This window comes from Emericellopsis cladophorae (assembly GCF_022114955.1).
Source record: "Emericellopsis cladophorae strain MUM 19.33 chromosome Unknown NODE_12_length_473309_cov_116_543296, whole genome shotgun sequence".
Classification (NCBI taxonomy): domain Eukaryota; kingdom Fungi; phylum Ascomycota; class Sordariomycetes; order Hypocreales; family Bionectriaceae; genus Emericellopsis; species Emericellopsis cladophorae.
In genome coordinates, this window is record NW_026250937.1 from 1 (window position 1) to 23,172 (window position 23,172).

Genomic DNA, 23,172 nt, shown 5'->3' on the forward strand with positions numbered 1-23,172 from the left:
CAAATGATGATAGTGTGGGAGGATCGATTTGTGGGACATTCGCTTGTCTGGGACATTCGCTTATCAATCACGTTATACTTTTTGGTCGGAAAGTATAGAAAACTCCGGCAATGATAGTTGGCGCCTTGCGGCTGTGCACACGGAATTTTAAGGCAAACACGTCGAGTCTTGATTGCGCATCTGCTACGAGGATCGAAATAGGAGAAGAAAGTCATATTGTGCCAAACGCTACCTATGCTTGAACAGTGGAAATGCAATGTGACATCGCCCGTTTAGATGGTGTTGTACAAGCCAGAGCCTGGCCGACGGCCCAGCACACGGATATTCGATGTACTATGTCAACATCGCTTCTTTCTCGTCCACCTTTTGTTTCTCGCTCAATTCTAGTGCTTGCGTTTACACCATGCAGCCGCAGAAGTTGCGATTGCGCCAATGAGCAGAGGCAGGCTTCTCCCAATGTGCAATGGGAAGAAGCCCTTTTCAGCTCTGTGAGATCTGATCTCACCTCACCTCTACGGTCTCAAATACTAACGTCCCCTAACGGAAGGATCCTGTACGGATCTTTACGAAATTTGGCCCGGAAGTCGATGATGCTTTGCGCCGTGGCGTCAAAGTCCTTGATCTGACGAGTCTTCAGGTCGCCGAGGACTGCGCATAGCCCTTTGATGTAGTCTCGCCGCTCTTGTCCCTCAAAGTGTCTTGCATCACCGAGCTGCACCAGGATCTGGTCGTCTGCAGACCAGTCAGTATCCTCTGCGACACCGCAGCTGACCCCGTTGCTAGCTGACAAATAGATTCGACGGATCCCCTCATGGCTCGGAAGACGTACCGGGAGTCTGCATCGAGTCCAGGTGCTGAAACTGGCACGCATCGCCACGCGGGCATGCTTGCCCTGCCAAGTCATCTGGACAGAGCTCCTTGTTGACATCGATGTTGTTGCTATAGGTTAGAGATCGAAGCCCGCCGGCTACTGACTTGGCGAAGCTGGGATGTAGACGATACGCACGGAACTGTTTCAATGGCGACTCGTAAGGCATGTAGCTCCTTTGTTGCGCAGGTGGTTGCTGCGCTTTAGCATCGGCGGATTTCTCGGAAATGATTACCTGTTCACATGTTAGGAGAGGTTGATACTGACCAATTGGAACCTTATCTACTTCGCTCGGAGATGTTGGCACCGACAATGGCGCCCCCGATGATATAGGGTTTGTCACAGGTGATTTGACCGAAACTCCTTGTACTTCTTCCTCATCACTTTCGTCCGAGGACTCCTCATCTTCGTCAGAAGAAGATTCGACTGATGATGATGCCACCATGGGCTGGCCCTCTTGTTCTGGAAGAAGGTCGGAACCGTCCGGCCTGGAGGCATCTCTCTCAGCTTGTGCCGACCCGGTTGCCTCACCTGTCGACCCCTTGACTGTAGCGAAAGTCTGAGCGTTAGGGCTTGAATCAGACTTTTCAAGCGCCGGTGCGTGAGGTCGGTTACGTAATTCATGGTGTTGGGTCGATGAAACCCCGAGCACATGTGCTGGTTCTGAATGTTGCTGCGAGTCAGGATCAAGCCCTGATTTTGCCTCAGTTATAGTCCTCGGAACTTCCTCCGACTGCGAAGCCTCTGTTGACAACATAGGCGGTGACTGAGGCCGATGGTCAGCGTCGGGCTGGCCCTCTGCATCTAATGCATCGGGTTGCTCGCTGCGCAAACGCTCTTCCTCTTCCCTCTCCTGTTCAAGCTCCTTTTGTAGGCGTTTCATCTGCGATTCCAGGGCTTTAAGTCTCATTTCTTTCTCAAGGATGCGATCACTTGCCATCCTTGATTGACTGCGACTCTGTCGCAAACGATTATTTTCGTTGAAACTGGAAGCTTTCGGCAATGGTTGGGAACGCTGCTGTAGTTGCACTGGCGGTGTCGTGGGCGATGATCCATTCTCGCTGTGCGGCAGGCTTGAGGCTCGCTGAGGACTACCAATCGTAGCACCAGCAGGAGACGCAGGTCTCGACTGTTTGACCTTGCGCAGCGCTTCGCGTTCAGCAATACTGCGCTTCATGGCCTCAATCTCCTTCATTTTATCTTGATAGCTTTGCACACCAGGCGTCGTAGCGGGTGGTGTGCCTGCCGGGCTTCCCGTATGCGAACCAGGGGGCTGGTGCAAGCTTCTTAGCGCTGGAATCTTGAATGGCGAACTAGGACGGTCAATAGAGGCTGGTCGCATTTCTGGCGAGTCCAGATCCATAGCCTCCTCATCGTCATCATCGCTCACATTAATCAGCAATGGTTGGGCTGGTCGGTGTTGGCCAAAGAGCCGCTTGGCTGGTGCGTCAGGTTCATTATCGAAATCCGAAGCCACGGGACGTTTTGCGGAAGGCACAACGGCTTGGGGACGCTGCATCAGTGTCGAAACAGCGCGATTATTCCTTGATGGAAGACTTTCCGATATAGTCGCCGCTGCATGCGCCGGAAGCTTGGGTGACGGGGCCACGGCTGTTGTCCCATTTTCGTCAGTTGCTGCTGCACCTGGCGCACGGGCCTGCGTTTCGCGTCGCCTTTTCAAGGCCTCCATCTTCTGTCGTAACAGCTCTGACTTCGCGGCCTGCGCTTGAGCAGCTGGAGACGGTGTCGTGGTTACAGCGGGCGTGGTTTCGGACACGGTCGATGGTGACGGTGCGGCGGGCGCCGTCTTCGAGGTCTCGTCTGATGAAACATTTGCTGATTTGGTAGAGCCCTTAGCTGCAAGAAGTCGGGCAATCCTGTCTTTTCGTGACTCGGCTGCGCTTTCCGTGGGAACGCTGGGTTTCGATGCTGGTAGCTGCGTTGGAACGGTTTCGGTTGGGGGCGTGGTTTTTTCGACAGCCTCGGGCGGAGAATTGAGCGGGAGGCCGCTGACAGGCTTCGGCATGAAAGGTAGACCCACCTCACGAAAGAGATCTTCCAACATCTTGGGTTCGATGCCTTCGTCGAGATAATGATGGGGTTCTACATTCAGGGCTTGAAGCTGGAGGATCGCGGCACGAACGCGGGATCGGAGCTCAGGGATTGTCGGGGCTTTGTTATCCGGGAGGGACGATACTGAGCGTAGTGTCAGCGATGCAAGGATGCGGTAAAAAGTTGTAGTTACCTGGCTCGTCGATTGGAGGTTCAGTCTGCTCAAGCTCGCGCGGCGAGAGGTGAGGAGAGTACGAACCACGGTCCGCAGCAGTGGCCATCCCATCTGCTGTCTGCGCGTTTCCGTTCACTTCACCTGCCTGGTCTTCTGATCCATAAATGTCGTCACTCTCACTTACTTCCCCTTCGTCCATATCGTCGTCGTCTGTCGTTGCATTGGGAGCCTTGGCGGCATCCGTTGTTGTAGGATCTGCAGGGCGGGTCGGATGGAATCCCCTCCCTAACCCAGGAATCATGTTGCGATTCGTATCGAAAGCGTTTTGACTCGGATACGATGAAGAAGAACCGGGGTTGGCAGGTGGAAGGGGAGAAACAGCATTGTAGACTGGGAACGGAAGACCTGCATTCTGCTGCGGTGGCAAGCAGCCTCCCGGAAAGCTATACGGGTGACTGGGATAACTCATGATCCCCAGTTTGATGCCGAGCTCGAGGTGTGGTCCGGCACGTATCCTCGATCAAGCATCAATCACTTCACGCTGTTGGCGAGGAAAGGCTAAGTCGTAGTCGAGTCAAGGTCATGGGTTGATATAGGCCGTCCGATTCGACACATCAAGGCAATGGAGCGCAAGCTGTTGGGAGCAAACTAAAGGGCAGAAGATGTCGAGTCGAGAGGATTCGGCTCGGTCTCGCAGCGTGTATTCGTCGTTGCGGGTCTGCGACAAATGCTGGTCGAAGACAAACGCGACAGACAAAAGGGTTAATTAATGGATTTCAATCACATTCGGGCGGTGGATGGACGCGATAGCCAAGTAGGACTAGCGGCTGCTGGGAGCCTGCGCTAGAGTGGGTCCTTTGGCCCTTTTCCACATACGTCACGTGTGATTGCATTGTTTACTTGCTCCCGCGTCAGCCCCTGGCAACCGTGACCGTCACGTACTTGTTGTAGTGGAACACCGCCAGACTTCCACCACTGTATCACCGACAGGGCCCCGGTAATGGTAATTGTCCCGTCGCTTGATGTCATCTTCTACAAACTGACCTCCAAGCAAGCTCACGGTGTTTTTGTTTCTTTCCACGTTATATTCTGGCTCGTTGGCGAGCCTGGTCAGGAACCAGATCTTACAAACACATTATTTTTGTTTACATACATGTCGAAGCCTCCATCGATGATCCCAGATCATTATGTCCTTCAACAATGGACCCGGCTCAATGTCGAGACGTAACAATCCATTCGCTCGGGCCTCGCCCTCATCGCCTACCGCAGGGCCGCCTGGGAGGCCCAAATCAAGCCTCTTCTCATCGAACGCGCCGCCTGCATCTCCATCACACGCACGAAGTCAATCGAGTACCTCACCGCCAACCCAGTCAATAGCACCTCCGGCAAAGACGGCAGCTGGGAGCTCGATTGGACATGTGCGGCACGCGTCCAAGAATGGGTCTCTCTCCTCTGGGACATTCGCTCCGTCCTTCATCAAGGCGGAGGAAGTGAAACGCGGACATGATGCGGTCGAAAGCATCGAGGGCGAGAACGACTTTTCGGGCAAACGTTATGTCTGGCTTAAAGATCCAGAAAAGGCTTTCGTCAAAGGTTGGGTAGTGGAAGATTTGAGCGTTGGCCACATTCGTGTGCAATGTGACAACGGAACTGTATGTGTCGCTTGTCGGGGAGAAAGCAGATCTGACTGACTGGCTTAGCAACGCGACGTCGAGGCCGAGGCCGTGGACAAGGTCAATCCCGCCAAGTTCGACAAGGCCAACGATATGGCCGAATTGACCCATCTGAACGAGGCGTCGGTAGTGCACAACCTGTACTCGAGGTATCAGGCCGACCTGATATACACATATTCTGGGCTTTTCTTGGTGACCGTTAACCCTTACTGCCCGCTTCCGATATATACAAACGATTATATCAATATGTACAAGGGGCGAAGCAGGGAAGACACGAAGCCTCACATTTACGCCATGGCCGACGAAGCATTTCGCAACCTAGTGGAAGAAGGGCGCAACCAGAGCATCCTTGTCACCGGAGAATCTGGTGCAGGCAAGACGGAAAACACGAAAAAGGTCATCCAGTACCTCGCAGCCGTCGCGCACCCTGAATCGCTATCCCGCAGCCGATCGCAACAGTCCAACCTCTCCCAGCAAATCCTACGGGCGAATCCCATTCTTGAGGCATTCGGCAACGCACAGACCGTGAGGAACAACAACTCATCACGTTTTGGAAAGTTCATTCGTATCGAGTTCAACCGCAACGGTGCCATCACGGGCGCCTTTATCGATTGGTATCTACTAGAAAAGTCGAGGGTTGTGCGCATCAATGCCCAAGAGCGCAACTACCACATCTTCTACCAGCTTCTGAAGGGCGCCAGCCCACAGATGAAGAAAGAATTCTTGCTAGATGGTCTGACCGTCGAGGACTTTTCCTACACAAGAGGCGGCCATGATTCTATCGTGGGGGTCTCAGATGGCGATGAATGGGTCTCACTGATGGAAGCCTTCGGTATCATGGGATTTTCCGACCACGACCAAAACTCGATTCTGCGCGCTATTGCGGCTGTCCTGCACCTTGGCAACATCGGCGTAGTCAAGGAAAGTCGAGCAGCTGACCAAGCGCGCTTGGAATCCGGCGCACGAGATCAAGCTGCCAAGGTGTGTAAACTCTTGGGGTTGCCTCTTGAACCCTTTTTGAGTGGCCTTCTGCATCCTCGGGTCAAAGCCGGGCGGGAATGGGTCGAAAAGGTCCAGACACCAGAGCAGGTCCGACTGGGTCTCGATGCCTTGTCAAAGGGTATATACGAGCGCAGCTTTGGTGATCTTGTTGGTCGCATTAACAAGCAGTTCGATCAGAGCGGCATGGGAATGGAAGATTCCCACTTCATTGGTGTACTCGATATCGCTGGCTTTGAGATCTTCGAGCAAAATAGCTTTGAGCAACTCTGCATCAACTACACCAACGAGAAGCTCCAGCAATTCTTCAATCACCATATGTTTGTGCTTGAACAAGAGGAGTACGCTAGAGAGCAGATTGAGTGGCAGTTCATCGACTTCGGCCGTGATCTACAGCCCACCATCGATCTCATCGAGCTACCAAATCCCATTGGCATCTTCTCCTGTCTTGACGAAGACTCTGTTATGCCCAAGGCAACAGACAAGACATTTACCGAAAAGTTGAACTCTTTGTGGGAGAAGAAGTCAAGTAAATACCGCCCTTCAAGACTAGGCCAGGGTTTCATCTTGACCCATTATGCTGCTGATGTCGAGTACTCCACCGACAGCTGGCTGGAGAAGAACAAGGATCCGCTCAACGACAACATTACGCGCCTGTTGGCCGCGTCTTCTGACAAGCACGTTGCTGCACTTTTCGCAGATTGTGCCGAGGCAGATGATGACACGAGCGGCACGCGAAGTCGTGTCAAGAAGGGCCTGTTCCGAACAGTGGCACAACGTCACAAGGAGCAGCTGCATAGCTTGATGACACAGCTGCACTCAACTCATCCACACTTTGTGCGTTGTATCTTGCCGAATCACAAAAAGCGACCGAAGCAGTTTAACAATGTCCTGGTACTCGACCAATTACGATGCAACGGTGTTCTGGAAGGCATCCGAATCGCTCGAACCGGCTTTCCCAACCGCCTGCCATTTGCAGAGTTTCGCTCGCGATACGAGGTTCTTTGCTCGAACATGCCAAGAGGTTATCTGGAAGGACAACAAGCCGCGTCCATCATCCTGGAGAAGCTCGGACTGGACAAGGCCATGTTCCGTGTGGGCTTGAGCAAGGTCTTTTTCCGTGCTGGGGTGTTGGCTGAGCTTGAGGAGAAGAGAGATGCTTTGATCACGGAAATAATGTCGCGCTTCCAGTCGGTCGCTCGCGGATTCAATGCTCGCCGAGCGGCTTCGAAACGCCTTTTCCGCACTGAAGCTACGAGAATCATCCAGCGGAACTTTCACGTTTACCTCAATCTGGTGGAGAACCCATGGTGGCAGCTCATCCAGAACATGAAACCGCTACTGGGTGCTACACGTAGCGCGAGCGAAGTCAAGAGGCGCGATGCCATGATCAAGGAACTGAACGATAAGATGCGACTTGAGACAGAAAACCGGCAGAAACTAGAGGAAGAGAGGCGCAATTGCCATGCTGAAATGATGCGTGTGCAGCAGACCTTGGAGAGCGAGCGTGCCTTGGCCTTGGACAAGGAGGAAATCTTCCGCCGACTGCAAGAGCGCGAGGTCGAGCTCGAGGAGAAACTAGCCGGAGCCATTGACGATCAGGAACGCCTCGAAGATCAAATGGATGGCTTGATGGAAGCCAAGAACCGTGCGGAAAGGGATGTTGAGCAATACCGAGGCCAACTTGACCAAGCTGCTGCCTTGATTGCCAAGCTCGAAGAAGAGAAAGGCGAGCTCCTCAAGAAAGTCTCAGAATTGGATGCATCCATTGCTGAGATCTCCCAGAAGCAATCTGAGCGCAGTGCGCAAGAAGAGAAGCTGGAGGGAGAAATCAAGATGCTAGAGAGTCAGCTAAACTTGAAGGATCGCAAAGCTCGTGACCTTGAGAGTAAGCTCTTGAAGATCGACCAGGATGCTGAGGTGAAACTCCACACCACACAAAAGGAACTGGAGTCGATAAAAAGCCGTGAATCGCGTCTGCGGCTCGAGAACAAGGAAGTTCACGACCAACTTGCGCAACTTTCTAAAACCTCGACCGACTACGAGGACCTTGTACGGCAGAAGGAAAGTGAGCTCTCCGTGCTTCGCGACGAAAATAAGCGCTACCTCTCAGAGCGTCAAAGCCTGGAAAATCAGAAAAAGGCATTGAGTGCTGAGCGGGAGAAAGCTTTTGACAAGCTGCACCAGTCCCAGGCCGACCTAGAGGTCATGAAGTCTAAGCAAGCTCAGCTGCAACGAGAAGCTGAAGATGCCAACAACCTTCTCCAGGCACGGTTGTCTGAAGACGCCCAAGCTGACCAGAATCGCCAAGTGCTGGAGGCCCAGATCAAAGATCTCAAAGAAGACCTGTACACGGCTCAAACGGAGCTGAGTAGGGAGCGGCAGTCCCGCGACGATGTCCAGCTTTTGGGCGAGCACAAATACCAGAGCCTGCAGGAAGAGTATGAACACCTGAACCAATCGAAGATCACAATAGAGAAAGAGCTCTACGCCCAGCAAGATACTCTTCGGCGAACAATGGAAGCCCGCACTACAGCCGAGAAGGAACGCGACGAGGCACGTCAGGAGATCCGCAATTTGCGAGCAGCGAAGACAGAGGCAGAGGAAGCGCGGCTCAGAGCCGAAGAGGCTGGTGAAAGGCAGGCCAGCCGAGCCGCTCGCGAACGTGAGGACAGCCTTCGCCGAGACCTTGATGCTGCCAATCAACGTCTGCAGTGGTTTGAGGAGGAGTGCGCGAAGCTCAACCACCAAGTGGAGGACCTCAACAAGCTCATATTGTCATCTGGCGAATTCGGGCTCAAGAATGATCAGGCCAAGGAAAGAATGGAGCGAGAGCTCAACACTGTCAAGAGCCGATTGGCTGCGTCAGAAAATGACAATCGCGCTCTGCTGAACAAATTGCAGCAAAAGGGACTAGAAATTGCGCGGTCGAGTTCCCGCGCGAGCGAAGCCTCCCGTGGCCAGGTCATCTCGCTGCAACGCGAGAAGGCAAGGCTTGAAGAACAAAACGCCAAACTGAATAAGCAGCTTGGCGATTCGCAGGTTAACGTCGCCTCTCTTGAGAAGAAGGCGGAGAAACTTCAGCTCAGTGTTGAAGACCTGAACCACGAACTGGCCCGCGAAGCCCAGTCGAGTAGGAACGCGGAAAAGGCATCTTCCAGTTCCAATGCGCAGTTGACCGAGGCGAACAGGACCATTGAATCAGAGCGACAACTGAGGACACAGGCGCAGTCTACTGCACGCACCCTACAATCCTCTCTCGAAGCTCGGGATCGGGAGCTGGAGGAACTACGCGCCCAGATGCTCAACGTCTTGAAGACCGTTGATCCCGAGGTGCACATTCCTCCCCAGCAGGACAACGACAAGGGTTTGGTTAAGAATTTCGGTCTCGTTCGCAAAGTGGAGGAATTGCACCAGACCTTGAGGGTGCAGACAGCTGCACGCACACATGCCGAGCAACAGCTGGCCGAATTGCGGGCAAACCGAAAAGAGTCACCGAGCCGACCCAAGTTGGAGGAGATACACTACAATGAGGCCCCCTTTAGCAACGGCTCGCCGACCCAGAGGCGGTCCAAGCTGGCTCACGAGCGCAAGTACTCGAACGCATCCACGCCTGCGCGTAAACTCCCTGAATACCCAGAGGGCTCTGCTAGGTCTGATCGAACAGCGGACGTTCTGAGCTTCAACAACAAACAGGATCTCAAAGCAGAGGTTGAGGAGCTACAGAATCAGCTGCAACTAGCAAACATGCAGAACCGTCACTTGCAGAGTCAGCTCGAGCGCGGCACTCCACTGCCTGACAACGACCAGAGCCCTTCGCTACGTCGCATGCAGAAGCTTGAGAAAGTCAACAGCCATTTGCATGATATGCTAGACGACTCGGCTAAGAAGGTGTCAGCTCTCGAAAAGAGCATTCGCAGTGGCGAAATCTCTGTGCGCGACTTGCAGACCCGCTCTCACGAAGAGCTCCTTGATGTCTTCAACAGCCAGGAAGAATCCCGTCGTGCGCTCATGCACAGCCATAAGGATGTTGTCGCCGAGTTGACGGACATCAAGACTGGCTTTGAGAGGCTACGCCATGACAAGGCTAAAGCCCAGGTTGAGCTTCGGGATGTGACTGCCGATCTGCAAGAGATGACCACGGCAAGGGAACAAGAAGCACAAAGCAGAAACCAGCTCCTCAGCGAGTACTCGGATCTGCAGATCCGCCTGGACGCCGAGTCCTCCAAGCTGGCCGACGTTACAGCGAATCTCGACTTGTACAAGCGACGAGCTGATGAGTACTTTGGTAAACTAGAGCAGGCCGAAATAGCCGTCCTCAAAGCTAGTCGCGCCGAGCAGTTTGCCAAGTCACAAGCGCGCGAAGCCGAAGACACGTATGCCGAAGTCATGGCTGAGCGACAGAAGATGGACAATATGATGGAGGACTTGCAGCGCCACAACCAACGCCTCGAGGAGCGCCTCGAAGACATGTCGACCGATCTGGAAGGCGTCACACAGGCCAAGAAGAGGCTGCAACACGAGCTGGAGGATTACCGCAACCAGCGTGCCATGGATATCGAGGACAAGGAGTCTAGCATGGAGCAAACCCGTAGGAAGTACCAAGCGGAGTTTGCCACTCTCACCAAAGAGTTGGACTTGGCGCGCGAAGAGAAGCTGTACAAGCAGTCTGAAATCGCTCGCCTGCGTGAGGAGCTCGATGAGCTACGGTCCAAGTGGGACGACGAGGTGCTCAACAGTTCGACCTGGTCCAAGGAAAAGTCACGCCTCGAATCCACCCTTGCCGATGTCGTCTCGTCGCGTGAGGAGGCGGTGAACGCACACAACGAAGCCCAAGGCAAAGTTGTCTCACTTCTGTCCCAGGTCCGGACTCTCCGGTCGTCCGTCGACGAGGTCAGCGCTGAGCGTGATTCTCTGGCTCGTGAGAAGCGCAGCGTGGAGGCTCGCCTTGCCGAGGCGAAGGCTGGGCTAGACGAGCTGACCAAGGGGGAGAGCCCCTCACTGCGAGACGCTGCTTCTACCGACAAGGAGATCCTCGATCTCAAGTCGAGTCTCGCGCAGCAGGAGGACATTGCGACCGCTGCTGTGGAGAAGATGCGCCGGGCGGAGTCTCTGGCTGCTGAGATGCAGAAGGACATTACAGCTGAACGTGAGGGTACGGCTGCCCTGGCCAAGCAGAAGGCCATGCTAGAGAAGAACCTCAACGAGGCACAGCTGAAACTGGTCGACTTGGAGACCAAGGGCTATTCCAGCGCCAGCCAGGACATCAAGTTCCTGTACAAGCGAATCCAGGAGGTAAGTTTTTTCTTACTTACATTTCATCTACGATTGCTAACCATGCCTCTCAGCTTGAGACACAGCTGGAATCCCAGGAGCACGAGCGCACAAAATCGCAGCGCTCGACTCGCAATGTAGATCGCATTGTCAAGGACCTCCAAGGGCAGATTGACCGCAAGGACAAGCAAAACACGCAGCTATTGGAAGACGTAGCACGGATGCGCGACAAGGCAGACAAACTGCTCCAGACGATCGACGACCTCCAATCGTCAGAGTCGTCCAACCAGCTGACCGCACGCCGAGCAGAGCGCGAGCTGCGGGAGGAGAGGGAGAAGTCACTGCGTCTCGAGCGTGAACTCGAGGGATGGAAGGGTCTGAGAGTCGACAAGAGCGCCAGCGGCGTAACGGGCAGCATGCGCAATCGGCTGGGACCCTTGCGGACGAGCTTAGGAGGTGACCCCATGGATGTTCCAGCGCGGAAGAGTAGCATTAGTAGGGCGCCAAGCATGACGAAGGGGTTCTTGTAGACGTAAAGCGGGACAAGGCGTTATCTGTTGTGGCTGAGCGATACACGGCGTCAGAAAGGCAGGAATGACGTAATGAATGGCATCTTCTTGGTTTCTCAAACGAGCAGTACATGTATGTGACGCGACTGTACCTTCAGGGCGGAGCACCTGAGAGTAGGACGAAGTAGACGATGAAGTAGGCGTCGGCTCCCTATACAGGTCTGGGTGTGTCCTTATGTATCACAACGCGATTTTGAGGCGTATTGTATGAAGTGGAGTCCACATTGGGGTCCAATAACTCATGTAGCTTGGCGCTCCTTGTCGCAGTCAACTTGAAGTCTCAGTAAGCTTGGAGATTCATCAACAAATGCACACTGAAAGATAAGCTACTACATGCGGACCACGATACAAATCACGCTGTCCTCCCAAGGACCCCAAAATAGTGTACTGGGTTCGATGCACCCATTTCACTCGCTATAATTCAACGTCGTAGGCGAACAATCGAGCGTGTACATATCGCTTTAGGGTAAGCTCACGATGAGGTGTGAACGAATTGCGCCGGACGCTCTAGCTTAAACACAGGGCATCTGCGCCACGAGATTCTGAGTCCTTAGTCAAACAGTAGCGAGTGCCAGTTACAAGTCGCTTTCCGCAACGGCCCAACATGACACAGGTAGTTAGTTGATTCTCGCGTTTGCTATTCCCAATGGAATTCATTGCGGTCTCGTTGCGTGACTAACAGTAACCCCACTATCCTGCCGGGCGAGCGGGCAGCCCCTGGCCCCTGACACACCGCGACCCGCTCTGACCACGCAGCACTTCCCGCCGTCCAACCAAAACGCTCAAGCTTTCGAGCCGCCCCTCCAGTTCACTCATCCACACAGAATACGGCCAACATATACCGCAAAATCTTGCTCCCCTTCCATCAATCACAGCCTGCAATCGGCTTCACAACACGGTCTGGTGGTCTAGTGGTATGATTCGCGCTTAGGGAGTTCTTCCGAACTATCAAACCCTGAGTTTCAAAGCTTGCGCGAGGTCCCGGGTTCAATCCCCGGCCAGACCCCAACTTTCCCATTTTTGCAGTCCAACCAAATAAGACAAACCGAGCTGAGGCAGGAAATAAGTGATAGATGGGATTCATTGAAGATTGTCTAGAGCTGATTGATTTTTTTTTTTAAGTGGGAGAGAAATTGTTGTACTAAATTATATTGAACAGGTAGGTAGGCTTGGGTTTGTGAACTCTGTGAGCCATGCGACAGCGTGCACTGGGAATCAAACACTGCCTAGCCAGTACTTGTGTAGTAACTCCGTCCGAGACTAGTCTGTAGAATAGGTTTATACTGTCTTAGTTGATTGTATACTTCTATGCGGCCTATTTGCTATCCCTGGCTCCTGGCTTAGCTGTATCAAGTAAGGACATCAAATTGCTAAATTGGTCGTTGGCAGCAATGCCTTACTTACTTAGGTGGATAGCCCGTAAGAAGTCCAGCATCGCCAGCTGCCGTGGTAGATTTGAGGCGCTCAATGCATAGTAATTAATCGGTCCAGAGACAGGAAGGTGAATAAGCTCTGTCCCAGCAAGGGCTAGTAGGTGGTCAAAGTCACAGTCACATGTCACTGCAACCAACTCAGTCAATGATGCTCCAATGAATCGATTACCGGTCTTCAACGCCTGTACATCTTTATGCTGTTGTAATATTCATACAAATTTAGCGAGCCTTGCCCTGTCCCACGTTGTCGCCCTCCTTGATGCCCTGGCTTGAGCCACCTGAAGCGGGCATGTCAGAGAGACCCTGGCCCTTCTCGCCTTCGGGGAGAGGGGCAGTCTTGTCGGCGCGGGCAACCTTATCACCAATGTCCTTGTTCTGTGACGTCCAGTTAGTCGAGTACACACGAGACGGGGAGGAGGAGGGGTACGCACGCCTTCGGGGACGCCGTGGGCGACGTTCTGAGTGGCGTCAATGGGGCCGTTGTCAGAAGAACCGTCTCCGTTGCGAGGCATTGTGATGTATTTTGGTTGTGTAAAGGTGATTGGGAAGTGTAGTCGTAGTTTGCGTATTGTGCTGGAGAGCAAAGAAGAAATGCTGGAACGACGGTATATAAATGTTGATGCTGAGGTTACGTCATAAGCTTGATGTGTCGTCATGTCTTGAAGTTTGAAACGTGGGGCATGAAATATCACGATGCTAATTGACATAACGACAATGACGGAGGTTCTGCCCCGCGCTAATCATGTTCCTGATCGCCGTGGGGTTCTTGAACGGTACCTGAATCAAGTCTTGAGCGCTTGACGTTGGGTCGCGTGCCCATAGGTCGCGTGTCCATAGAACCGAGCAATGACAGTATACTACACAGCAGAAAGCTACGTACAACTCCTCTTCTCCAGCAATGTAGATACGCGCTCGCCTGCGCCATCCCAGATTGTAACGAAATCGCAAATTCTCCCTGTTCGCATATCTCAAGCCTTTCCGGCCTTCCCACGACGTCCCTTGGGCTTGGGCGCCGGCTTTTCCTCCTCCTCGCCCTTGACACCCTCATCTTCGGATTCCTTGAGTGTGGTAGAAACACCAGAGGAACGACGACTGCGACGGACAGGCTCGCCATTGGCTTGCTCGGTGACAGCCTTGCGCCCTTTCTTGGGGGCAGGCTTCTCGTCCACGTCGGCTTCCGATTTCAGAGACTTGTGATCACGCTTGGCAGGCGTGGGCTTCACGTCTTCGGCCCCTTCTGCCTTGACAGACGAGCGACGTCCCTTAGTCTTCGGTGCGGGCTTTTCCTCTCCCTGCTCTTCCTTGAGCTCTTCTTCCTTGATAGACTTGCGACCTCTTTTGGCTGCCACTGGCTTCTCTTCTTCTTCCCCATCTTCTCCCCCCTCCGCATGTTCTTCAGCCTTTACTGACGTACGCCGACGCTTTGGAAGGGGAACCACCTTCTCTTCCTCTGCTTCTTGGGCTTCAGCCTTGTCCCTGCCAGAAGAGCGACGGCTTTTGGGCGCTGCGGGCTCATCCTGTTCAGCAGCTTTGACGGACGTGCGACGCCCCTTCTTAGCAGCAACAGGCTTCTTCTCCTCCTCCCCCTCCCCCTCCTCGCTCTTTACCTGTGCGGCGGCCTTGCGACTACGCTTAGCTGGAATGGGCTTCTCTTCCTCTTCCTCTTGCTCATCATGTTCCTCGGTCTTGATCGACTCGCGACTGCGCTTGGCCGGGGCAGGCTTCTCTTCCTCGTCGCCTTCCTCGGCCTTGATCGCCTTGCGACCACTCTTAGCAGGCGCGGGTTTCTCTTCTTCGTCATCATCTTCCTGTGCCTCCTCAGCCTTGATCGCCTTGCGAGCCCTCTTGGCAGGCGCAGGCTTCTCCTCCTCTGCCTCTTCAGCCTTGACCTTGGACTTGCGCGCCTTCTTGGGTTTAGGCGCCTGCTCTTCATCATCATCGGTTTCCTCCTTCTTGCGGCCTCGCTTGGACTTCTTGGGCTCTCCGGCGTCCTCGGCCTGGGAAAGTCAGTATGGCAGGTCGCTGGGAGTAGTTGTGTCACCTACAGCCTCCTTCTCTTTCTTAGCGAGCTGGGCCTTGGTCAAGTGAATGCCCTTCTCCCCAAGCTTCAATTTCTCGGGATCTCCCCGGAAGTCGGCAGCATCGACATGGCCTTGCTCAAAGGTACGCCTGATCTTCTTTTGAACCTCGGGGTGGTCGTTGAGCTCATCATAACCATCGATGCCGTCCCAATCGTAGTTTCCATTGCCATCACTGATGGAGTCGCGTGCGTTGGCCACCATAAGACCAGAAACGCAACCCCAGTGGCGCCAGTGCCAGCCCTTGATGTTCGCGGATTCCACCTCCACCCAGGTGCCCCAGCGCAGCTCACCCTTTGCTATTTTGATGCCTTCCTTCTTGCAAACAGTATCTTTACAGCCGGCACGCCCAGTAGACGCGAGTTCTGGCGCTGTCAGTCAACATTTCGCGAGTGGACGTGTGCTCGCTCACCAATGCGAAACGCCATGGTCGCGTTCAAATGACGTCGACGCGATGAGCGTTACAGTGAAGCCACAGGGCGCAAAACAGGTCGTCGACAATGTTAAGTAAATGAATGCACGGAAGATTGAAGGAAAAGTTAGATACGAAACATGAGAGTCAGGGTGAAAGGTGGAAAAGGCGTGTGCACACGAGGGCAGCCACCGAAGTCGTAATTGCACTGACAGGGCAGGCGCGCAGACCGGGTCAGTGCACGCGTCGCGGCTGTCGTAGCTGTCCGCCTGAGGCCTCATTTTCTTTGACCTGCCAAACTTCATCACGCGGTTCATTTCCACATGGTACTTCGACAATGGGACCTAATTGTTTTGATTTTATTGCCTCATCTAACTGTGGAATCAGCGACGAAACGTGCCTTCTGCGCTTGCATTCCTGGGCAGTTATTATTCTGTACAGAGAGGAAAAATGTGGCCGAGTCCATTGAACCTGTCGACTCATTGCCAACCCACGACAACGCCATATATGCTTTACAGAAACGGACACCACCCAATGTACATGGCAGTCAAATTCCTGGGATCGACCGCCTGCTTGATCAGCTCCTCCACCTGCCCCTCCACACTGAGAGGAATGCTCTCGTTCGGCAACAGGCCTCTGACCTTCCGTTTGATACTGTCCACTACACTCTGTGGCTGCAGTTTTATGCTCGTGTCGCCCTTTCGGTGGGCGCGCTTGTCTTTCTGTAGATCCAGGGTCGGATCGTAGATGAATGCCTCCAGGATCGACATTAGTGTCTCTTCCTGTTGGCGGAGGATGCTCAGGGTCAGTTCCGATGACTTCCTAAAGGGCCCTTCGTAGCCATAGATTCCCATGGCTGCGACCATGTTGTGCGTGAGTCGAAAGGGCACGCGCTCGGGCTTAGCAAAGGTGAGGCCTTTGTCGAACAGGCAGTTGAAGTCGACATGGAACACTCCACCGTTGCCCTCCTCGAGGTTGACGTTCTCTCCGTGACGGTCGCCCAAGCCCAGAATAGTGCCGACCATGGACATAACAGCGCACGATCGTGTGTACCTTAGACGGGCGGCAAACCACGCAGACGGATTGGGAAACTGGTGGATGAACCATGTTTGGAGCACAGGGGGGAATCGTCGCAGGACGTCGTTGGTGAAAATTGGTAGTTTGCTCTCCGAAACAGACGCCTCTTCCATAAGCTGCTTGAGAGCCATATAGTCGGGGTAGATTTTCCGCGCGGAGTACATGTTCAGCAAGATGTCGCGCATCGTCTTGATGCCAGGCACCCACTCGATGATGCCGCACTCCTCGTTGAGGGGAACGACAGCGTACGTCCTTATGTAGAGCTGCCTGCGACTGGACTCCGCATCGCGCTTGAGCGATCGATTGATCATGCCATTGAACTCCATTAGCCGCTGGTCTGTACGTAGGTCGTCCTTTGGTTTGATCAGCAGCATGTAGTTTTTGCCGTCGGTTCCGCGCGCCGTGAGCCTTCTGGGTTTTGCGAGCGAGCTCAGCACCAGAACATCGTCCAGGAAGCTGTCGATGGATACCACATCCCTGGAAAATGCTTTGTGCTTCTTGACGTGGTCCGAGACGGTAGGCAGCGTGGCGGTTAAGGACGACTCAACAGGCACCGCCAAGGGGCAAGGCGTGCATTTGTGGTTGAAGCGCAAGTCTCTGGTCAGACTCGCGTGCACAGTCTTGTTGCCATGAAAGTCGCCGTTGTGACAGGCCATAAGAAGCTGCTCGGCAAGCCGCTCCCCCATACGCAGCAACGCTTTGAGATCATAATTGGTGCCGTCAACTCGCTTCGACGCGCTCTTCAAGGCCTGCACAATCTGCGTACCTCTATTTTTGCGCTCTGACGCCTGTCTCGTGGTCATGATGCCAATGATACTCCACAAAGCTTGCCGAGGATGCGCCTCTGTCACCTTGACAATGATGCGTGACAAGCGCTCAAACACCTGGGGATGCGGGTGCGCTATGCGTGCCACGATCTGCGACAAGGCAGTGTAAAAGACATAAGCAGGGAGTCTGGCAATGTACTTGTCTAGGAATTGATGAAGGCAGTCTAGTTGCTCGACGCGTCTGCGTCGAAGTTCTTTGGAGAGCGAGGCTTTCCCTTCCGGAGGCTTGTCAGTCTGGGCGCCTAGATCCAACCAGAGAGTCAGGACCCTAGGGAGTGTCTGGTAAAGGTACTTGGTTCCTGAATTGAGCGAGCGCACGTAATTCTCAATGACTAGGCGCGCAATCTCGCCCGTCACGTAGTTGTCTGTTTGGTCATCCGCCGAGAGACTCTTTTCGGCTTCCAGGATCTTCTTGTAGTGGCGTCCGAGATAATAATGTCCCTTTTCCCACGTCGCATATGTCTTGGGGGGCTGCTGGTATTTCTCTCGTAGAGCCGTGGCGTGCGTCTGTCCGGCCGCGTCCAGCCATTTTGCAAGCAGCAGCTGAGCACGCGCAGTCAGCAGTTTTTGTTGCGAGTTGAGCCTGCTCGTATTGGACACGCTGGCAGTAGTGCCTTCTGTTTGTGTCATGACCTTGTTGCGCTCAATGGCGCCTTGAAGCATTTGGATAGCTTTGCGATGATGGCTATCGCGCCATAGGAGCTTGGCATTCTCAATCGTCGCAGAGTCGTCGCCCAATTTTGAAGCATGTAGTACCGCATTGAATGATTGCTGTAGAGAGTTGGACTTGCGGGCTAACCGGGCACTCTGCAGCCACAGGCTTGAAATCTCTGTGCTGGTGTGCTTTGCACCGCAAATCTCCAAAGCTGCTCGCTGTACGCCGAGCAGATATTGCTTGTCGTCGTAGTATGCGCCGAGTATAGCTAACCTGCCGTCCAGAAGATCCATGATTTTGCGTCGGCCTTCCTCTTCCTGGTGATCTGCCTTGATGATCAAGGACAGGTCGGTCAAGACATGACACTTGAGCATGGACTCGTGCGCTGCCGCAAATGAATTTGTACTCGAGGTACTCATGGTTCCTGCAAGGCTTATTCGCACCATCTCCAGAGTGGATAGAGCGCGTGTCGAGTTCCCGTCCTCACGCAGCGTGTCGAATATCTTGGCAATCGAAATGTTAAAGTCCTCCATCAGGTTGCCGTGGAACAAAGACGTATACTTGCGGAGGCTTTCCCAACGACTTGTCACCCAAGAAGCCTCCACAGCATAAGAAAGCACCTGATTTAATCTCTGCGGCTCAGTCTGCATGCCACTAACATGGTTGAGTAGGACATCGTGCTGCCCCGACCTTTTTAGGCAATTGAGCAGCTGTAATTGCACATCTGTGTTTTGAGGCTCCTCAGCGAGCTGCATCTCGTACCAAGTCTGGGCTGCTGTCCAATGGCCAGCCTTCTTCTGGCTCATTATTTGTTGGTTGATGTCAATAGCCGGTAGATGCGCTGAGATACCCTCGATGCCGTCGGGTTCGTCAATATTGGCGTAAATATGCTGTAGTCCTTCCAGCAACTTGTTTCGCTCCGTCTCGTCATAAGGGACTCCGGCTGGTGCTCCAAGTGATTGGCGATCCTGGGTGTATTGTTCGTGATAGAATAGTGCCCGCGCATAATCATCGCTTTGCACAGCACGCTCGGACAGCATTCGCATTGGAACCTTTTGTACAAACGCAGACACAAAGTCTACACCCTCCTTGTCCGCCGAGCTTAGTTTCATGGACCGCTTTTTCTGTTCCCAGGCCATGCAGTAGTCAAGTATGCGAAAGATGGCGTGGAAGTAACGTTTCTTGTCTTCTCTCTCCGCGTACGGGTCATGCGGGAGCCACGCATCCTGGCTCAGTACGGCCTTGATTTCCTGTAGCAGGGTCTCGCCGTCCTTCTTGTTGCGCCTCGACCCGTGCAGATAGTGCAAGAAAAGGTACGGCAGCAAGAATTCCGCAATGGACAGGTCCTTGACCCGAATGACACGTGTCAAAGGCTCGAATATGATTTCCGCACGAGGATTCTGCCCCTTACGTAGCAGGTCCATGACGAATGACCGCAGCCAGACTGCGTATGGCTTGCCCGGAACGCAGATGGGATACGATGTTATAGTTGCTGGTAACGGCACGAGAAGGTACCGCGAGGTAACAAAAGGCGTCAAGACGTCGCGCACTGCCTCTGGCATAGCGACCCATTTGCGGTAGATCTCGCTGCCTCCCAACATGCCTGTGTTCTGCATGGCGCAGGCGGCCTTGATATCACTGCGGTCAAGAAGCTCTTGCATAGCGTAGGATAGGTACCCCTGGATGCGAGTATCGGTTGCAGACAGGAAAGCCGGAACAAGGACTTCCTGCAGAACAAACAGGCTGAAGTCGGTCACCTCCTCGGCATCCTCAAAGTTATTGAGAACTATGATCGTGCGTCGCTCTCTGACTACTTCGACTTGATTGGCATCTAAACAGCCAATAAGCCCGAGGTTCTCAATGCAAAATCTGATTATGTCAGGTTGAATGCCATTATACTTGTCAATGCAGTCGAGCAAGGCACGGACAAGGGATGCCAAGACGGAATCAGAACGCTGGACAATTGTGGACGCATGCAGCGATGCTTGGTTGTTGACAAGATACGTTCTCAACTCTGCCAAGCCGAGTTGGACGACACCAGAGATGTCGTTGCTCAAACGTCGTGTAAATGCCTCTAAGATTTCCTCTGCACTCATGACAGGACGAAGTTTGTCAAGTCGAGCACTAATATCAGCGAGATCATCAAAGACCGAGATGAACGGAACTATGGCAATGTGCTTGACCAAAACGGCTTCGTGAGAGTCTAGCAAGTAGCTGAGCATGTTTCGCACAGTCTCCTTGGAAGCCATCTCGAGCAGCGGCCACCAACGATGGACGATGAAGAATGTTGTCTCCAGCAGAGCCTCGACATCTTCCTCCTCCATGTTAAGCACCATAGTCGACCAGCAAGCGAAACCGGCATTGCGAAGCGCATCTCGTGGGAGCGCTGACAACAAGCACGCCGAGATCTGCGGTCTTGCGACTCTCGCATGTGATTGCGACAATTTGAGCATCTCCTCGAGGGCTTGGATGCAGCATCGTTGCTCAACGCTGGACGACGTGGATGCATCGCTGATTACATCCGTGAAGCGCGCCATGAGACCTAACAGGTAAGGCTGCAGGAAGCGACCAATAACATTTCCTTTTTTTGACTTGCTTTCCTTGCCGTTTATGACAGCAAGTGCCATAGTTTGAAGAGCCTTACGCACAAGCGCTTTACGCGACCGGTCTGAATTGCCGGCTGCTTTGAGAAGCTCCATCACAATTAGTACGGGCTCTGCTTGGAGAAGCTCTGCCAATGGTATTGGATGGAAGTGAGGCGATATATCACTGAGTCGCGATTTAACAAACGCCCCGAGATCGTCCGTTTCCTGCATCAGTAACAGCGAGAGCGTTGCAGCCAAGTTCGGGCTGTCCATCAGCGGTCGCCAATTCTCGTCCTCTTTACGAGCTTCCGCAATCTTTTGTACAATGTCTTTTCGCTTCTCCAAGACCAGCCATGGAAGCGCGTGTGTCTGTATGAGAAGTAAAAGCTCGCCCACAGACAGTTGAAGCAACTCTGAGACTGAACGACAAGTCTGTGGTCGGCGAGTCATGTCCTTGGTAGCAAGGTAGGCCAAGCTCTTCCAGTATGGCTCGAAAAGACGACGCGGTGAGATCCGAAGGCTGTCGGCAAGTCGAACGAGCTCATTGAAGGCCAGAGCCGAGATGACATTGTTGCTGTCACCAAGATACTCCATCAGCTGTATCAAAACCAGATTAAGCTCTTCGTCTTTCGCAAAACGGCCGAGCAACCCCCATGCCATTATACAAGTCTCCGTGAGCGTCGAACGTTCCGCGCCCGACATTGACTTTAACAGAGCAATGACATGCTGCCGGTTCCGCTCAAAGACCTCGGGGGAAACGTCACGTTGCCGTAGATTGGCAGGATTCGGGCCTACGAATGCCATCAAAGTTCTGCCTGCCGCTATCCGGAGCTCTCGCACAGAGCTGTTCAGGGACTGGGCACACCACTGCCCAGCTGCAGATGTCTCCAAGTTGAAGAAGTCACCTTGGCCGTAGTGGGCAGCAAACCTCCTCAAAGACTGCATGGCGACGACGCGTGGCCGCTTTGAGTCCAGGAAGCAGCTCTCCTTTGTTAGCTTTGCGAATGTGGCAACCCAAACGTCCCACATGGATGCGTCAGGTTTCGCTTGTTGCGCCATACCCAAGCCTTCGCATACAGAACACTGGGCGACTCGCAGCGGCGCGTCCTCGTAAATGTCCCAAGACGCAGTGCCATCAGTAACGCACATTGCGCCGGACATCATGTCAAGCGCGTGACACTGGGTTGATTCGTCCACTTGGGAAAACGCATGTACGAAGGCCGCGTCAAATCCAGACTCCATTGAAATCGAGGCATCTACATTGAGGACTCCAAGGATCAGATCGTTGCAGCGCGAACAGTCCTGTTCGAAAGGTACCAAGCGAGGTTTCTTTGTTGGTGGTTCTGCGGCCTCAATCGCGCTGGCGACAACACCAAAGGCTTTAAGCTTCCTCTTCAGTTGCTCTGCCGAGAATTTGTCGGGCCGCACGGCATCGTCCAGGTTCGAAAGCGAGCCTCGTGCGATCACTTGGCGCAACAACTCCATGCACCTCCAAACGTCTGAGCCCTCGCCAATGGCCGGATATTGCGTTGACAGAAGAGACAACTCGCTGACAAGCCTAGATTCTGAAAGGCGTGCCATTGGCCGTTCCTCTGGAATGATCTGGGCGATGGAGATGAGCGCTGCGCAAAGGCCAAGTCGTACTTTATCGCCAGATGCGTCCATGACGAAGAGCGACCCTTGCGTGCTGATAATGTCGTTGCACAATATAATCATGTGTGTGAACGCCTTTCTCCGCGCTAGCTTTGCCACAGCTGACCAGTGGCTGGTAGCGTCTAGCAACGCCCCCAGCATTTCCAGTATCGCAAGTGGTTCGCCTGTAGGACCGCCATCCCACCGTTTCTGTACCATGCGCAGGTCCATCAAGGCATCCAAAAGCCAGTTTGTATTTTCCGCCCATGACGACAGGCACTGAAACGTGGGATCGCAAGATATCATCGGGTATGCTATGATTCTTGATAAGCTATTAACCTGACGCAAAGCTTGCGAAGCTCGCAGGATGACGTAGGTAGTGTCGCGGCAATCTTGAAACCATCCAGAGCCGAGGATCTGAGCTAGAACCATTGAACTGGGGAGACAAATGTTGACTGGCTTATCCGATCGTGAAGGAATGTGCGAGCCATCTTGTAGGTAGTCGAGGATACTGGTCAGAGAGGATCGGAGGAAAAGGCCGAGGTGGGGAACCGCAACTTTCAAGGTTTCGCTCCCAGCAACTACAAGAAGCATGTATTGTAAGAAGCCCTCGAGAGACCCCTCTAGCTCTAGACACTGGGGATGCCCAAGTAGGCGCAGCAACTGTGGGAGGAGCCATGTCCAGAGTGGTTCTTGTCCACGATACAAGAATGCACTGCTATCCGCGCAATAAGCTAACACGCTTGGAGTCTCTTTGATTGTGAAACGGAGAAAGTTGATGGCTTTCAAGACCTCTGTGCGTACATGGGATCGATCGAGAAACGGGTCGTCGAGCTTTATCATTTCGAGAACGGCGCGGCAGT

At 53.6% G+C, this 23,172-nt stretch overlaps 3 protein-coding genes across 3 annotated transcripts; 1 reads left to right on the top strand and 2 right to left on the bottom strand.

The window, feature by feature from the left end:
* Window positions 1–520: 520 nt before the first annotated feature.
* Window positions 521–3,294, bottom strand: J7T54_003535 (uncharacterized protein; the record flags this gene model as incomplete). Its single annotated transcript, XM_051505030.1, has 6 exons — window positions 521–732; window positions 830–1,103; window positions 1,155–1,356; window positions 1,621–2,804; window positions 2,910–3,064; window positions 3,114–3,294. The coding sequence occupies 6 exons, from the start codon at window positions 3,292–3,294 to the stop codon at window positions 521–523; spliced, it is 2,208 nt and encodes a 735-aa protein (XP_051363381.1).
* A 1,015-nt stretch (window positions 3,295–4,309) lies between these two features.
* On the top strand, window positions 4,310–11,571 carry J7T54_003536 (Myosin type-2 heavy chain-like protein; the record flags this gene model as incomplete). The annotated part of the gene is made up of 3 exons (XM_051505031.1): window positions 4,310–4,747; window positions 4,796–11,062; window positions 11,116–11,571. 3 exons carry the CDS (start codon window positions 4,310–4,312, stop codon window positions 11,569–11,571), a joined length of 7,161 nt encoding a protein of 2,386 aa, XP_051363382.1.
* Window positions 11,572–13,262: 1,691 nt separating this feature from the next.
* On the bottom strand, window positions 13,263–13,555 carry J7T54_003537 (uncharacterized protein; the record flags this gene model as incomplete). The annotated part of the gene is made up of 2 exons (XM_051505032.1): window positions 13,263–13,418; window positions 13,475–13,555. 2 exons carry the CDS (start codon window positions 13,553–13,555, stop codon window positions 13,263–13,265), a joined length of 237 nt encoding a protein of 78 aa, XP_051363383.1.
* Window positions 13,556–23,172: the final 9,617 nt, after the last annotated feature.